Raw genomic sequence first — 18,600 nt, forward strand, 5'->3', positions numbered from 1 at the left:
AATGCCATAAAAGTAAAGCAATACCCAATTTATATTTATTTTTATCAAATTAGATAGGTATTCTTAAATTTTGTGCCAAAATACTTTTCCTGATCTTTCTCAAAAATAATTTAATTGACAACTGCATTTAGGAGTTAATTAAGGAACAATGAAGCAAAAAGTATTGTCATGTTCAAATCACCCAGCTCAATTTAGGAAGATGTTTAATTTATTACTTTTGTCAAATGGAAAACCAAATAGCCTAAACAAAAGAATGACATCAGCATATTTGATCCAATTTTGGAATACCCATTAGCAATCTGTACCAGAATCAAAATATCTTAATCAAAGAAGGGAAATCATATTATGCAATAAACATACTAACAAACTATACCTTTTTGGAGTTAGGAAATAACCTGTATCAACTCTAGTTCATTAAGGAAATGCCAACTTTTAACTTTATCTCAGTTACTTATATTCTTATTAAAGTATTTTTGATTTTTGGTAGGCCAGGTTGACTTACCATGGCTCTCAAAGACTCCTACTTGCCTACTTGTATAATCTTCATCCTTTGAATATGGACTGGCCTAGGAATTTGATGCAGACCAATAGTATGTGGTTTCCATGGTTAGTTTACATAAGATTGCTATTTCTGTCTTACTAGCTGACTCTTTCTCTTGCTGAATTGGATGACTCCAGCAATATAGGTGAGACTCATGTGGCAAGAACTGAGGATGGCTCCTGCCAATAGCCGCCTCCCCCCCCACACACACACAAAAAACTGAGACTCTCTCAATTCAATAGGCCTTGAGGAACTGAATCTTGCCAACAGTCATTTAAATGAACTTGGAAATAATTCTTCTCCAGCCGAGCCTTCAGATGGGACTACAGCCCTGTCTAACACATTGATCACAGTCTTGTGAGACACTGTAAAGCAAAAGACTGAGCTAAGCCATGTCCAGATTGTCTGTGTGGTAATTTTTATACAGCAAGAAATAATTAGTACAGTATTAAATAAATATTTGTTGAAGAAAGAATTGATGCTTGAAGAACTTTAATTAGCTTTGGAAAGAATACTTGATTTATATTCAGTTCACTTGGGGTTTGGTCTTAGTTCAATTACATACTAGTTTTCGATCTAGCCAAATTGTTTTCTCTTCCCAGAGGTAAATTTCTTCATCTGTTTTAGGTAATTAATTGGGATAATCTCTAACATCCTTACTATCTTAAAGTTTCAATTCATCCATGTTATCTTCAAAAAATGATGTTTGGTTATCTCATGGAAAAATTTAGTAAAAAAGACATCGTCCTCAAATATCTAATTATTTTATATTTTATAGGTAAACACTAAATTTTGAAAATATTTATCTACATGTTTAGTCTCTTGAAAATACTAAATTGAAATTTCCAAAATATATTGATCACATAAAACCTATATTTTAAAATAAAAGGACAGATAAGATAAAATGGCTAAGTAGGAGGACACAGAGCTCACCTGCCCCCACGAACACATCAAAAATACATATATATGTGGAGCAATGCTCACTGAAAACAAACTGAACACTGGCAAAAGACTCTTTTTATAACCAAAGCTCTGTAAAAAATACACACAAAACCAGGTAGGGAGGGAAGAGAAGCAATTAGGTTGGACCTGCACCTTTATGAGAGGACACAGAAGAGGAACAGGATTTCACAGGCTTGGAGATTCCCTTCTGGGAAGTGAGCAGTTCAAAAGACATATAGGCCACCCCCAGTCCTGGGTCCAACATCAAGAGTATGAGTCCCCTTGGCTGATTTGAAAACCAGTGGGACTGACAGCAGGGCTGGAGGAACATAGACTATGCTGGGGAAGAACACACACATGCTCACTTTTTCCTGAAACAAGGTAGAGGAAAAAAACTGAACTGCCTTTGCTTCTAGACAGTTTCTAGTGACCACCGCAGCTCATGCTCCAGCCTGAGCCAAACACCCCTCCAGTCACGCTTGTTCTGTGGTGCAGCTCCACACCAGGGCAAAGGCCGCCACAGCTGAGGAGAACGCATAGTTGTAAAGGACAGAGCTGGCTCATCTGAATGGGGTGATGGCAGTCATTCCTGGCACTTATAGCAGATAGGAAGTGGACCAGAATTCAGCTGGTGCTGGGACCACCCCAGCCTGCACCCTGAACCATACTGAGCACACGCTCCAGCTCCTCTTGCTCTAACACTGCTCTGCTGTACGCTGAAGGTGACAATGCCCAGAGTCAGGAGAGCACACACTTAGCGGGAACAGAACCAGCTCCGTTTCAATTATCAGGGCTTCTCCTGCAGCAACTTGGGACTGGATCCAGTCCTCAACAGGGTGGTATGAGCCTCAGAACAGAGAAGAAGCCCATGCTTACACCTGGCTCTGGGCCTAGACCCTCCATGTCCAATCCCACATCCTACCATGGTGAGAGCAGCCACGACCCCATGGGAGAATGGGACTCATGCTCACATCAGATCCACCCCTCCCACCAAAGCCACTTGGCACATGCAGACCGCAGAGGCACTCCCACACAAGGACAGCCTTCAAGACTGGGGTAGGCTACTGCATCACATAATATCATACAGAGAGTTAAGAAAAATGAGAAGGCGGAGGAATTTGTTTAAAGTGAAAGAACAACAACAAAAAACTCTGAAAAAACAACATGAATCAGAGATAAATGGTATCAGATAAAGAGTTCAAAGCACTAGTAATAAGAATGCTAATTGAATTAGTGAAAAGAATAGACAAACCATGATAATTTCAACAAGAAACTACAAAATATAAAAAAGAAACAGACAGAACTAAAGAATACAATAACTGAAATGAAAAACACCCCAGAAGAAATTAAGAGCTGACTAGGTGAATATAAAATAAATAAGCTACATGGCTATATGGTACAACAGGGGAATACAGATAATATTTTATAGTAACTTTAAATGGAATATAATCTATGAAAATTTTGAATCATTATGTTGTATACCTGAATACAATATAATATTGTAAGTTATAATATATTGTAAATCAATTTAATGTTGTAAATCAATTATATTTCAATACAAATACAAATGTATTAAAAATAAAATTACAAAAAGACACACATATGATACCATTTATATAAGGAATCTAAAAAATACTACAAACGAACTCGTTTACAAAACAGAACAGACTCACAGACACAGAAAACAAACTTATGGTTTCTAAAGGAGAAGGTAGGGAGGGATAAATTAGGAGTATAGTTTAATAGATATATATCCCTATGTAAAAACTAGATAAACGACAAGGATTTACAGTATAGCACAGGAAACTATATTCAATATCTTATAATAAACTATGATGGAAAAGAATTTGAAAAATATTCATATACACATAACCAAATTGCTTTGGTATGTATCTGAAACTAACACAATATTGTAAATCAACTATACTTTAATATATATATAAATAAAATATGAGAAAGAAAATTGAATTTAGTAGATAGGACTGAATGTTTAGAAACTATGTTTTGTAGATAATTTAGTAGATAATATTGAATATACAGAATCTATATTTTTCTAACATCAAACAAACAATTGACAAATTTAGAATAAAAACTAGTTAATGTAGTCTTCCAAAGCTTATAACATTACATTCATATTCTAACTGCTTTTTTCTTTGGTATATTATCAAGACAGTTTAGGCCCTTACTGGCTTAAAATATTAATCAAGATGATGCATTATCCTTCTTGAAAAAAGAAATCCTTAATGTTAGTGTTCTAAAATTAAACTCAAGGTGTAATACTGATTAAACTGTAAATCAGGTATGTTTGTACTAGTTTGCCATTGTTCTAGGAACTACTGCAAATTTAGCTACTTAACCCAACAACCAGGATCTATTATCTCCTGATTTCCATAGTTCAAAAGTCTTGTTATAATGTCGCGCAAACAAGTTTTCAGCTTAGGGTCCACAATGCTAAAATCAGCTTGTCAACTGGGCTACATGTTGCTACATGTTCTGAAGAAGGGCTGGCTTCCACACTTCTTCAACATGTTGGCAGGATTCATTCCCTTCTTATACTTTCCATGTGCCTCCCTCAATTTTCAAGCTAGTAATGGGGGCGAGTCCTTTTCACATGTCAAAATCTTTCTTTTCTGTCACTTCTCTATGTTTTTTAAGGTTCATGGGGATTACACTGAGCTCACCTGGATAATTTAGGAAAACCCCCATATTTTAGATCTATCTTAACTATTTTTGCAGACTGTTTTTTGCCATATAATGTAACACAGTCAAGAGGATGACACCAAGGGGTGATGGCCATGGGGGCTAAAATTCTGCCTGCCACATACAGGAAAGCTCTTCAATTTCTTCTCATATTTGGAACTGCTCTATTATTTTAAGTATTCACTTTTATTATTCTTTTACATATTAAATTTCAAATGTAAAGTCAAATTTTTTTGTCAAGGAAATGCTAAATGCTTACAATCATCCAGCTGCTACCCCAAATATATTGCTTTTAAAACAGAAAGTATAACTTACCTTTTGCCACTGTCTTTGTTTCTGGTTTTTCTTTTTTCTGAATTTTTTCCTTGTGAGTTGCTTAAGCAGAAAATTTTATATTAGTACACACTTTTAATAGATTTCAAGACTAAGCTTTTTCTTTACCTCATTTTCACAGCCACCAAAATCAAAAGCTAGTTTGATGACATTAATGACCCTAATCTAGGAATTTTTTAAAAATCACCAATTTAATAAAAACTATAAAAAAAGTTAATTTCAAAGACTTGGCATTAAGACTTAGAAAGCATTTGAAAGTTAGTCTCATCCTTCTGTTTAAAGTTACCATTCTAAACGGTATTTTGGAATTGTCTCCAGGAGAGACAAACAGAAAAAATAATTTTATAAGAATTTGTGGAAAGATGTATCATTTTATCAGGAGGAAGCTCTGTCTTTACAATTAAAAGAAATAATTAAATCAATATTAGAGCTTTGATTAAGAATAGTGTGTCTTAGGACTTGACTTCCCTGGCAGTCCAGTGGTTAAGACTTTGCCTTCCAGTGCAGGGGGCGAGGGTTCAATCTCTGGTCAGGGAGTGAAAATCCCACATGTCACATGGTCAAAAAGTCAAAACATCAAATAGAAGCAATATTGTAACAAATTCAATAAAGAGTTTAAAAATGGTCCACATTAAAAAAAATAAAGTAGTATGACAATATGAATTTATTGTATTGATTTCTATTTTCCTTACATAGACTAGTAAACTCTTCTGTCTCTTAATGGCTTAAGTAAGTGAGTTCAGAGAAGTACAACAGCATGTGAAGGTTATTCCTATATTTCAAATGTATTAAACAGTGCAGTTTAATAGTTATCCAAATCACTATACATTTTTCAACATGTATATACTATTTATTAAAGATTATTAAGGAGAGTTAAAGAAATTAAAGAAAATTAAAGATAAAATAGTAGATTTTAATTAAAACATCCAGGTTAAGGAAAGAGTCAAATTATTAGGGTAAAAAACTGGAGCCCTAATTATTTTCATTTTTCTAACTATATCCTAGGAATATTAATATCCATCAGTTTTACTTGTATTATAAAAGGAAAACAATGTGCTTAAAATATATATTTAAATAATTCTCTTAAAATACAGTCTATGAACGGTTTCCCCAGAATTTTTGAGAGATGATATAAGCCTCATAGAAAGCTTAGAGGACAAAGTCCATGAGATCGTAGTAGCTATGGAGTTACCGAGAGAGAGCAGGCGCCTTCACCTCCAGAGTTTCAGCCTTTCCACCCCTAAGCCTGCCCCATGGTCATCTCTACTACCACTTGGGGTTATGGGTAACAGTTTATAAAATATTAGCTGAAGGAAGAATAACATTCGAGGTTATTGGGCTACAGCATAATAACTGTCTCATAAAAAGCAAATGCCTTTAATTGGTATACAGTAAATAAAAAGACACAACGGTTCTGTTTCAGCATCTCAATTTGGGTAAGTTTCCTTCAAATGTATGATTTAGTGGTAACAAATTCTCAATTAATTTTAATGAAAAGTATCTAGCCGTGGTAAAGACTGAAAAAAATCACAAGAAATATAAGATTATTTCCTTTAGTCAGAGTACACAGAATCTGATGCCAATAACTGTGTAAGTCAATAGCTGGTAGGAAATGGACACCTGTTTCTAGAACAGAGAAGATGACTGTACTGAAATTCATGGATATTATCACAAAGTAAACCTTAATAAAAGAACAACTATTTAGTTCAAATATCCAAATGTGAGTTTAGAATAGAGAAGAATGAAGCATGTTTCAACTAATCTGATTTCTAAGCATTGTAAATTCTAGCTAAATAGAATGCTTTACAAAATAAAATTGCTCAGTAGTCTATGTGTATTATAGATATAAAAATCAGCTGAAATCTAGCCTACATATCCTAGACATGATCCACTTTAAAACAAAAGCAAAAAAATTAAATTAGAATTTTATATCATATTAAAATGGATTTTTGATGAATTAAAGTTAAATATGAACTTAATTTTTAAAACTTGAGAGATATTACTAATTATTGAATTAATCCTTATATGAAGATTCAAGAGTAGAAATACCAAAAGAAAATATCAACATATCTAGCCACATAAAAATTCAAGAATATAAATAACACACGCTTATCACACATATGTACTCACACATGTCTATTCACACAGACAGAAACCCTTACATTAACTATGACACTGAGAAATGCATTTGTAAATGTAATAGGCCAGTTACATATAGCCAGTTTAGACACACACATATATCATCAGGAGAAACAGGAAGTAAGTGTGAAGAGTTCCATAAATGTGTATCACTAAAAATCATATCTAAATCTTTAAATCTACAAATAATAAGTAATCAAAAGATAGAGTTAATATATCTTAAGATATATATTTAAATATCTTTTAATTTGCATAGCATTTAAATGCTATGCAGCATTTTTAAAAGAATGAAGGAAATATCTATTTACTGATATGAAAAGACGTCTAGGATGTATTATTAAATTATAAAGCTAGAATATAGGACATGCTAAATTATATGTAAAAATAGAGAGAGACAATAATATATATTGTCTTATAAAAGCAAAACGAAGTTTTGAAAAGATGCTCATAAAAGTAGCTTGCCGTCTGTTTGTGTGGGTAGGTGAGAAAAGGGATCAGAGGGTGGGAGCAAGGCAGGAGCGTGCTTTCATAAAGTACCTTTACATATTAAACAGTGAGTGCACATTGCTTATTCTAAACAAATAAAAGCTAAAAAAAGTTTTTAAATCCAGTCTAATACATAATCACCAAATGCAAGTTAAAATAATAGACTATACTTTTTAACCTATCAAATTAGCAATTATTTTTTGAAATTATATCCTCATTGGCTAAAAGCAGCCTCAGAACTGTCAGGAGGAGAAATTGATACATTTCTAGAAAATAAATTGGTAATGGATTTCAAGAGAGTCTTAAGTATTTTATTTCCTTTAACCCAGAAATTGTTCTTTTTACATTCAATTCTAAGGAAAATTATCATAATATAGTTTCAAAAAATAAATTCATGGTCATCTAAAATCTAACATAAGGAAGAAAAGGTCAAACAGTGACAGGCCAATGAGTAAAACAGCAGTAAGAATAAATCCATACCTTTCTTTTCAGGTTTTTCTTTCTCTTTTACCTTGTCTTTTTCTTTATGTGTAACTGAAACAAAAAACGATATTTTTCATTTAAATAAAGGGAATACAAGATGAGATGCATGGCAGTCCTTGATGTCAAAAATTACCTACTGCCTTTGGATATTTTTATTTAACTAGTATGAAGATTTACATAGGTTTAAATGTTAAGATAATTATAGATATTTTAAATTTCTATTTTTATTTCATAAGTAAGGAAAAATTCACACCGAAACTAGTCTAATTGATAAGAGTATCCCTAAACTTTTCCAAATCTTTAACTTCAGTTTAATGAATTGGAAAAGTTTTTAAAATGTGAAAGTTGCTTAGTTGTGTCTGAGTCTTTGCGACCCCATCGAATTCTCCAGGCCAGAATACTGGAGTGGGTAGCCTTTCCCTTCTCCAGGGGATCTTCCCAACCCAGGGATTGAACCCAGGTCTCCTGGATTGCAGGTGGATTCTTCACCAGCTGAGCCACAAGGGAAGCCCCCAAATGTATTGTGCTATATGCCAAAGAAGGCCAACTCAATACTGGAGAAATACTAAAAATATAAAGACAAAAATACAGAGATAATCTAAATATGAAGCAAAGAACACTCAATCTAGTATATGCAATATAGGTTAATCTTCTTCAGAAAATTTCCACACTAAAAGTTTTTGAAATTATACTGAGGTGAGACTAGAAGGACACCAAACTGCTTCAAAGAAAACAAAATGTAATTCAATATGAGCTATGATTCAATTAATTAATATAGTAGGGCTCAAATTTAAGTCATAATCTTCCCCTATAATTTAGTCATAACTCTTATTAATGGCACCTCCAATTATCCAACCTAGTAACTTGGGACTCATCCAGGATTCATCTTTTCTTTTGCATTTTTGTTCATTTGCCAAGTTTCTTCAATTCTACCTTTAAATATCCCTCTTACTTATCTTCTTCTAATCAATATTACATTTCCAACCTACCATTTATTTACACTAAAATATAGAAATTGGGTTAGGGATAGTGCTAGGATTCCCTGGTAGCTCAGCTGGTAAAGAATCTGCCTGCAATGTGGGAGATCTGGGTTCAATCCCTGGGTTGGGAAGATCCCCTGGAGAACAGAAAGGCTTTCCACTTCAGTATTCTGTCCTAGAGAATTCCATGGACTATACAATCTATGGGGTCACAAAGAGTCAGACATGACTGAGCGACTTTCACTCTCACAGAAAGAGCACTGGCTATGAGTTAAGACTTGGCTAGTCAAGACAGACTTCATCCTTGTCAACAATGGATGATGGATGCTAAACAAATAATTACAAAGGTAGTTAACTGCAGTTAAAATAATTGCTGTGAAGAAAGTATTCAGGGAAGTATCAGTTCAGTTCAGTTGCCCAGTTGAGTCCGACTCTTCATGACCCCATGAATCGCAGCACACCAGGCCTCCCTGTCCATCACCAACTCCCGGAGTTCACTCAAACTCACATCTGTCGAGTCGGTGATGCCATCCAGCCATCTCATCCTCTGTTGTCCCCTTCTCCTCTTGCCCCCAATCCCTCCCACCATCAGAGTCTTTTCCAATGAGTCAACTCTTTGCATGAGGTGGCCAAAGTACTGGAGTTTCAGCTTTAGCATCATTCCTTCCAAAGAACACCCAGGGCTGATCTCCTTCAGAATGGAGAAGCATATCAATGTTTAAAATGAGACCTAATCTAATCTGTGTGCTTGGGAAAGGTCCGCTGGTAGAAATGAGATTTAAGAATGTGAATGAGGAGAAGAAATTAACCTAGTAGGGGCGTGGGAAGGAGAAAGGGAAAGAGACCATTTAAAAGATGGACTATGATATCCTTCTTGGGTATATTATTATTATAAATATTATTACAATAATATCCTGAATAGTATCTTGAACACTTAGATTTTGATTTTTCTGAGTCTCCGAGTAGCCTCCCTAACATGAAAATCTGATCATATGTTGATCTGATAAAGTGTTAGTATCTCCCTCCTTGCCTAGCATGATAATCTGTCACAATCACAATAAACTGTGGAAAATTCTGAAAGAGATGGGAATACCAGACCACCTGACCTGCCCCTTGAGAAATCTGTATGCAGGTCAAGAAGCAACAGTTAGAACTGGACAGGGAACAACAGACTGGTTCCAAATAGGAAAAGGAGTACGTGAAGGCTGTATATTGTCACCCTGCTTATTTAACTTATATGCAGAGTACATAATGAGAAACGCTGGACTGGAAGAAACACAAGCTGGAATCAAGAGTGCCGGGAGAAATATCAATAACCTCAGATGTGCAGATGACACCACCCTTATGGCAGAAAGTGAAGAGGAACTCAAAAGCCTCTTGATGAAAGTGAAAGTGGAGAGTGAAAAAGTTGGCTTAAAGCTCAACATTCAGAAAACGAAGATCATGGCATCCTGTCCCATCACTTCATGGGAAATAGATGGGGAAAGAGTGGAAACAGTGTCAGACTTTATTTTTTTGGGCTCCAAAATCACTGCAGATGGTGACTGCAGCCATGAAATTAAAAGACGCTTACTCCTTGGAAGGAAAGTTATGACCAACCTAGATAGCATATTCAAAAGCAGAGACATTACTTTGCCAACAAAGGTTTGTCTAGTCAAGGCTATGGTTTTTCCTGTGGTCATGTATGGATGTGAGAGTTGGACTGTGAAGAAGGCTGAGCGCCGAAGAATTGATGCTTTTGAACTGTGGTGTTGGAGAAGACTCTTGAGAGTCCCTTGGACTGCAAGGAGATCCAACTCATCCATTCTGAAGGAGATCAGCCCTGGGATTTCTTTGGAAGGAATGATGCTAAAGCTGAAACTCCAGTACTTTGGCCACCTCATACAAAGAGTTGACTCATTGGAAAAGACTGTGATGCTGGGAGGGATTGGGGGCAGGAGGAGAAGGGGACGACAGAGGATGAGATGTCTGGATGGCATCACTGACTCGATGGACGTGAGTCTGAGTGAACTCCAGGAGTTGGTGATGGACAGGGAGGCCTGGTGTGCTGCGATTTATGGGGTCGCAAGGAGTCGGATACGACTGAGCGACTGATCTGATCTGAGGTACTATATCAAATATCAAAATATCTTATTATTCCAGTAATTTGACATTTGCTTATCAAACCAATCTTACATATGAGGAATTTACCTTTGAACTTTACATTCCACCTATAACAAATGCTTGGAGTTCCATAAATATATGGAACTTTGCATTTCTGCCTGCTGAGCCATCACCAAGATTTCCCACACCCACATTTCCTCTGTTTCATGCACCCTTTCAGCCCTGACTCAAATGCCTCTTTCTCTGCAGAGTGTTCTTTCATCTCCACTTATCCCAAGAAGGTGAACTCTCTTTAGAGGCTATGCCCTACTATTTTATTTTTTTATCCTAGCCATCACATGGTATCAGTCACATGGTGGACTCATTAGATATTATTGAATGAGAAAATTTCTAAAATATTATAAGAGCTATTTTTATCATGTACAATTCTATTTACTGGTGATGTTGTATAGATATAATATAATATGTACTGCTTGCTTCCAATCATTAACATTTTTTACATTAAAAAAATTCTTAAATAATTAAATCTCAGTGAGAAACAGAAGAAACAAAGATCATCCAGACATTGTTTTTACTTTCCACATTCAACGATTCTTTTGGGTTTTCTAAGTTCAATATAAAAATCTCACAAAATAAGAGAGGACATCAGCACTCACACATGACCAGAGATAGCTTTGGTTTCTTTGGATCACTATTAATTAAGCTGAAAACCAAAAGAAAGTCCTGGCAAGAACAAAGCCTCTTTCAAAGTTTCTCTAGGGGAAAGGAAGTTTGCATGAGATAAGCTTTGCTTTTGGAACCCTGGTTAGCTAGACCCCCAGGAGACAACCTAATCTGTGTCTCTGCTTCTGTGAAGGACCAGACCTCAGCCACCTTGGACAGCTGGTTGTCCATTCCACTAAAGGATTTTCCAATTGATGTGTACATGAGCATAAATGGAAGAATTAATATGAAATCAAAAGAGCAAGGGGGCTGAAATCAGGCTCAAATTAGCATATTAATGCCTTATTCCTATTACTCTGGGGGAAAATCCAGTTCCTCGCAGTCTAAGTTTTGATTTACAGACACAGTCCTGTATGCTGAAACTTCATTATCCTCTTCAGAAATGGTACCATAATACCGCTCAGTGAAGCAGCTGGAATCACATGCTCTAGGGAGCCGTTCACCACAGCAGACAGCCTCTGAAACTCCTTGGATGAAAACTTCAAACTTTGGCAAGACTGAGCTCAGACACTAAGGTTTGATATTGCTTTGATCAAAACTGTGCCACCATCAATATCTGCCATAATAATCCCTCTAAAATAAAAGTAATTTGCTGCAACAGTTACATTAGGTCCTGTGTCTGTTTGCTTAGAATTCACAAAAGTTTTCATATGAAAGAAGGAAAAGGTACCTTTCTCGTCACCAGCTCTGCTGGCAAGTTACATCTTAGCCAGGACAGTTTTAACTCAGAGCAGAATAAGCTTGTTGCACCTGCTAGAGCTTAATTTGTTTGTCACCCTTATTTACAAGAAACAAAAGTCCCTTCGGCAGGCTGACAATTAAAAACGAACGGAATCCGCCAGTTGGAGCGGACCTGATGTTTGGCATCTGAGTTGGCAGGGCCCCGCCGTTCCTGCACTTGCCCAGACTCTGACCTTTCCCTGACCAGAACACTCAGCTCAGCTCAACTCCAAAGTGCGCCTCTCGTCCTCCCCGCATGTCCCCTCTCCAGCACTCTGCCAGCTGTGCTCTGTGCTTCCACAGCTCCTGGTCCTGGCAACCTGCCAGGCGGACTCTGTGTCCTTTGCTGAAGTGTATCAGTGCTCACAGTGAGCTGACCCTGGGTTCTTTTAATGGGCACTACACTCCCAAGGGGCCAAGCAGCAGGCATCGATGGCCAGGTTGTCAGAATCCTTTGCAGTTCTCTCTGCTCTTAGTTCAAACTCAAAAGTTTTGGCATCGAATGTTTTAAAGTACTGATTTATATAGGCTACTCTATTCGTTAAATGATGATTAGCAAGAAAATTTAATGAAGCAAAACTCTGGAACATATACTTGATTTCAGAGCTACTGGACAGGACTAATCTTGGGTATCTAAAGCAAAAGGAATCAGATAGCACATTACCTTTGAATTGTAAAAGAATTTGGGGAGCACCTTGGTGGCTCAGATGGTAAAGAATCTGCCTGCAAAGTGTAAAACCTGAGTTCCATCCCTGAGTTGGGGAAAATCCTCTGGAAGAGAAAATGGCAACCCACTCCAGAATTCTTGCCTGGAAAATCCCATGGACAGAGGATCCTGGAGGGCTAAAGTCTGAGGGGTCACCAAGAGGTGGACACGACTGATGGACTAACCTTTCACTTTCATTTGGGGAGCATGATTACCTGTAACAGATTTCACTGATTTTTCTTTTTGTTTTTAATATATTATTATTATTATTGCTATTTTTACTTATTTTTTGGTATGCCACACTGCATTTGGGATTTTAGTTCCCTGGCCTGGAATTTAGGATCTTAGTTCCCAGATCAGGGATCAAACTCACACCTTCTGCATTGGAAGTGCGGAGTCTGAAAAGGTGGATCACCAGGGAAGTGCCCCTCACCGAGTTTTCTTTTAATTAACTGCTCTATTTCTCAGATTTCTGGCACTTCTGTTGTGGGAGGTATTAGCACTGAAGTGGTTTATAAATTTTAAATAGGTCAACATTTTAAACAGCTTCATAAAATTCATATATATTCACATTTCCATTCATCATTTTTTATGAAAGAGCAAGATACACATTCATTTTAAACCCATTTTTAAAAATTTTGCTTTAGCCACCGCTAAATAAAAATGCAAGATGTACTCTTGGATAGTGTATATCTCTGTGTGCTTCTTCTTTGTAATTTTAATGTGTTGAATCTTAATTTTGTGCTAAGACAAAATGATCTACACACTTTAAATGATGATAATGAACTCAGTAGAAAAGCATTCTTGAGTAGAGAAACAGTTCTTTATGATTGTATTTTCCATTTTTCTTAAAGGAAGAATTTATCATTTTTAACATAAGCACACAATGTTAGAGCTGGGAGAACCTAAGAGATCAATTAGCCTGAATTTCTTTGTCCATGGATAAGAAAATACAGCCGCCTAAGTGTCCATGGTAGAGCAGAATAAGAACATAGTTATTCTGTTGCTAAACTAGTACTCTCCCCACAAGACCATGCTGTCTTGTCCATCCCAAGTCCTGTGCAGACTTGTTCTTATGTGCCAAAGTGCTGATTAGATTTCCTGAGCATGTTATCGGCAATCTAGCCTACAACAATGCACACACTTCTTTTTCATAGTAAAATTACACTTATTTATGTATTAAAGTGAAGATTAGGCAAATTATCTAAAGTTACAAAGCTCATTTGATACATACGCTTTCAATTACAAAATAGATCTTTTAATTCTCAAGGATTGGTGTTACTCCCAAATCTGATTTAATTGTAGGAGTAATTTCTGCTTCACCTGGGGGTACATGGCCACAGTCAGAACCGTAATCGTTTCCTCATAAAAGAATAATCGCTATGGAGGAGGAGAAGTATAGCTTTGTATAGGGCCTACTGTTCTCATTTTCCAGGTTTATCATACACAGCAGCCAGAGAAGAAAATAAGATATATTTTGCACTTTAAGGAGTCAATTAAGTCCAGCTGAGAGAAGGCAAAAGTAAGTTTATACAACATGGGATGACTAAATTAATCTGTGGACTTGAGAGCTCTTTCATAAAGGGCTCCAGGATATTTAGATACATTTTAATGCCCTGTCCTTTCTGGCATTTGAGTCTCAGCTTCAGCCAAATCCCTTGCCAGCCTATGATTCCAGTCCTATAATTGTTTCTCAGAAACAATCCTAAACCAGTCTCTTAACCCTTTTTTAAAAAGGTCTGCTGACTTTATGCATGTGGTACTGTTAAGGTTTAATTATGTTACGGAGAAAAGGTATGTAACCTTATTTGGAAACATAGTCTTTACAGAGGTAATCAAGTTAAAATGAGGTCAGGAGGGTAGGCCCTAATACAATATGACTGGTGTTGTGATGAAAAGGGGAAATTTGGATAGAGAAAGAAGAACACAGCAGGAAGCGACAGAGACCCGGGAAGAAACACCATTTGAATCTGAAGGCAGAGACTGGAATGATTTGTCTATAAGCCAACGAAAGCCAGCACACCCTTCCAGTTCCTTCACCCCCTACCCCAGTCCACCGAAGGTAGGAAAAGCCTGCAGATTCTCCCTCACAGCCCTGTGAAGAACCAACCCTGCTGAAACCTTGACTTTGGACTTTTAGCCTCTATGACTGGGAGACAAGAAACTTCTGCTATTTTAAACCACCCAGTTTTCGGTACTTTGTCACGCCAGCCCTAGGAAACTAATACTAACACTAATCCCTGGACTCCTCTTGTGCTCCCTTAACAGAGTTCCTACCAGGTTCCTTGAGGACTGACCCCCTGAACTAGCTGTTACATCTTCCTTTAAAGGTTCTAGAGTACACACCTAAATCTCAAATTAAGGCCCTGCCAGAAAACCTACTCCGGAACTGAGGCAAGCAGCTGTTTCCTCAAATAGCATTTCTCCTCCAGGATATTTCCTATAATAATAATCTTCCTGTAATGCAGGAGACAGCCGTTTGATCCCTGGGTCGGGAAGATCCCCTGGAGAAGGAAATGGCAACCCACTCTAGTATTCTTGCCGGGGAAATCCCATGGACAGAGGAGCCTGGTGGACTACAGTCCATGGGGTCGAAAAGAGCTGGACACGACTGAGCGACTAACACTTTCACTTTCCTCCAGGACATCTCTTTTTGGAGCACTCACCACACGACGGCGAGGCTGTGTACTTGGTGGTTTAGGTCTCTTCTTAGACTGAGTCCTATTCTTTGAATTCTTAGTGCTCAGTAGAGTGTTTGGCACAAAGTAATTGCAATGAATAAATTAATATGTATTATTGCCTAATGGCTATAGCCAGTTTTTCTATTTACACCATCTGTCTGCTGGATCACTCCTCCATTCCCACCAATTGGCCTACTCAGATGTTAATTACATGCCCTTCCTCAGCACACACGCTGCCTTGTAAATTACCTCCCTATTCCTGAAGGTCAGTCCTCCACATGAACACTTGAAAACCCAAGTGGGTGTAGCAGACACCTATTGCTCTGAATGCTTAAAAGGCCCTTCTATTGTCTAGGAGCCATTCTAGAGAGACAAAATGCTCTCATCTAGTTATATGTTTATCATCAAGTTCTAGTCTTTTCTGGTTTACTTTGTTCTATGAATATATTGATATGTTTAATAGTTAAGTAGAAGCATAACTGTTATCTGAAACCAACAATTAAATTTGCAATTGAAAAAGAAATAAGATAATACTCAATTAAAGAGTAAACACATGGAGGGAAAAAAAGGGGGAGAAGTAAAAAATGAATTACTATTTTTCACTGGATAATTGAATTTTGCTAATTTGATAATTGAATTTCTTTCTTTTTTTTTGTACTTTCCAAAGTGTCCAAATTAATCTGTATTACTTTAACTGATATTATTATATTATATACTTATTGTGGGTTTTTCTGATTACACGTTACAGACAGTTTTTGTTTTAATATGGAACTGTTAAATTCTTCAATTGCCTCTGACCAAATAAATTTGACATTACAGTGGCCCAGTTAAAGTTTCATAATTATATATATTTGAAAATAAACACAGAAATGGCAAATGAAATAGCTCTCCATCAGAATCAAGTCAATATTAGCAAAATAGAGAAAACAAATGCTTTACTAATTAATTCATTGATATTTCAACATATGTTGAGTGTGTTTCATATGTTTGGCACTTTAGAGATATTAGAATGATTTTTGAGGAGACGGAAGGTGGCTGAGGAGTAGGTGGAAGTGGAGTACATCTCTCTCCACAGATATATCAGGAATACACCTTCAGACACAGGAGATCTTGCAGAACACCAGCTGACAGCGGGCAGGAATACCTGACCACTGGAAAAGAATATACAGAACCATCCAAAACGTGGTAGGATGAAGAAAGTAGTGGGAAAAAAATAGACTGGACCTGCCCTTGGTGAGTGGGGGAACTGAAGCAAGGGTCCCATCCCCATATCGGGCAATTGTTTGGGACAGAGGATATTAGAATCGTTTTCAATTTAATATAAGCACACAAACTCAGAGCTGATCCAATCCTGAGAGACCACTGAGTCTGAATCTCTTTGTTCACTGGTAAGGAAACACAGAATCATATGAGCAAATGTCAACACAGACCTAGAACATATAAGAAGACAAACTGTTTCTGCTCCCAGTGAGTTAGATCCACATACCCACATTTAAAATTTGGTGTCAAAATGCTTTAAAGGCTGAAGGCATGGATGTAAAGTAGCATGGTGGAAGTAACTAAACGCCCTCAGAGTGAGCAATAGCAAAGGAGGCCTATTGAAGGATTTGACTTTCCATCTGAGAATCAAAGAAATGAGCAGAAGCCTGCCCTGTGGCTGCTGGTCAAGAGGACAGACATATAAAAGCACCGAGTTACGAGATAGCAGCAGGGCTGGCTTAGGGACTGCCCGACAGTTCAGTCTGTGGCATGGGGTTGGGGGTGTGGGTGGGGTCTGGACTGCAGTGCTGGGGCAAAGCAAGGAGAGAGTTGGGAATGGAAGGGACTAACGAGGAGGTAGCTGGGTAAGGAAGGTAAGCAGTAAAGTGGACAGAGCTGGAAATGTGTAGGGCTATCTATTAGTGATCATAATGATGAGGGCCTTTTATCTTATGACTGACAGTGTGGCTTTTATCTCTATATATAGCACTGTGATGACAACAGGTGGATTTAAGCCCATGAGTATGATTAATATGGATTTGAGAGGTTAATGGGGGCTTCCATAGTGACTCAGACAGTAAAGAATCAGCCTGCAATGTGGGAGACCTGGGTTTGACCCCTGGGAAGATCCCCTGGAGAAGGAAATGGCAACCCACTCCAGTATTCTTGCCTAGAAAATCCCGTGGACAGAGGAGCCTGGTGGGCTAATGCAGGGGAGGCCTGAGAGGTTAATGCAGAAGTCACTTAAGAAGTGACTGTCACAACCTAATTGGTAGACGATTGTAGAAGGGATAATAATGGGAGAGGAGAAGTGAGAATGCACTAAATTAGAGTGAAAAGGGAGGACAACAAGGGGCTAAGCAGGATTGGGCTTTGGTGTTGAAAGACACCAACAAGTCAGGGATTGCAACTCAAAGGTCCTCAAAAATAAAGCAGATAAATGTCTACTCCAGTAGTGACAAGGGAGAATGGAGGAGACTGATAAACAGAGGGTACAGGGTCTACCTAATGACATCCAGGTGTAAGTTATTTTAACATACTGGCTGGTCAAAGAGAACTTCTGTGGGATATACTTGAACTCTAGGCCAGGAATTTGACTATATTCTAACCATGACCTCTCATTTGAAGAGGTTGATTTGAATTCCAGCCTTACCTCCCAAACATTAAAGGAACCAGGATGGAATCTGCATATGGATATATATATATACATATATATATATATATATATATACTTTTTTATTTTTAAAAAAATTACAACATCTTCTTTCTTTTTAATTATATATATTTTATTTTTGGCTGTGCTGGCTCTTCACTGATGAACAGACTTTTCTCTAGTTGAGGTGAGTGGGGGCTGCTTTCGAGTTTCAGTGTGTGGGCTTCGCGTTGTGGTGGTTTCTCTTTTGCTGGGTGTGGGCTCTGGGACACGTGGGCTTCAGTAGCTGTGGCACATGGGCTCAGTAGTTCCCAGGCTCTAGAGCACAGGCTTAGTAGTTGTGGCACAAAGGCTTAGTTGCTCCACATCATGTAGGATCCTCCTGGAACAGGGGTCATACCCATGTCACCCTCATTCCCACGTAGATTCTT

General features: G+C 37.5%; 1 protein-coding gene across 1 annotated transcript in view; it reads right to left on the bottom strand.

The window, feature by feature from the left end:
- Window positions 1-18,600, bottom strand: part of LOC102390748 (triadin) — a 215,567-nt gene that overhangs the window by 78,153 nt on the left and 118,814 nt on the right. Inside the window, exons 6-7 of the mRNA XM_045161974.1 lie at window positions 7,622-7,675; window positions 4,499-4,558 (exon numbers count right to left, since the gene is read on the bottom strand). Coding sequence (XP_045017909.1) covers window positions 4,499-4,558; window positions 7,622-7,675 — 114 coding nt within the window. The remainder of the gene's footprint in view (window positions 1-4,498; window positions 4,559-7,621; window positions 7,676-18,600) is intronic.

The sequence above is a fragment of the Bubalus bubalis genome, chromosome 10 (genome assembly GCF_019923935.1).
Source record: "Bubalus bubalis isolate 160015118507 breed Murrah chromosome 10, NDDB_SH_1, whole genome shotgun sequence".
NCBI classification, from domain to species: Eukaryota; Metazoa; Chordata; class Mammalia; order Artiodactyla; family Bovidae; genus Bubalus; species Bubalus bubalis.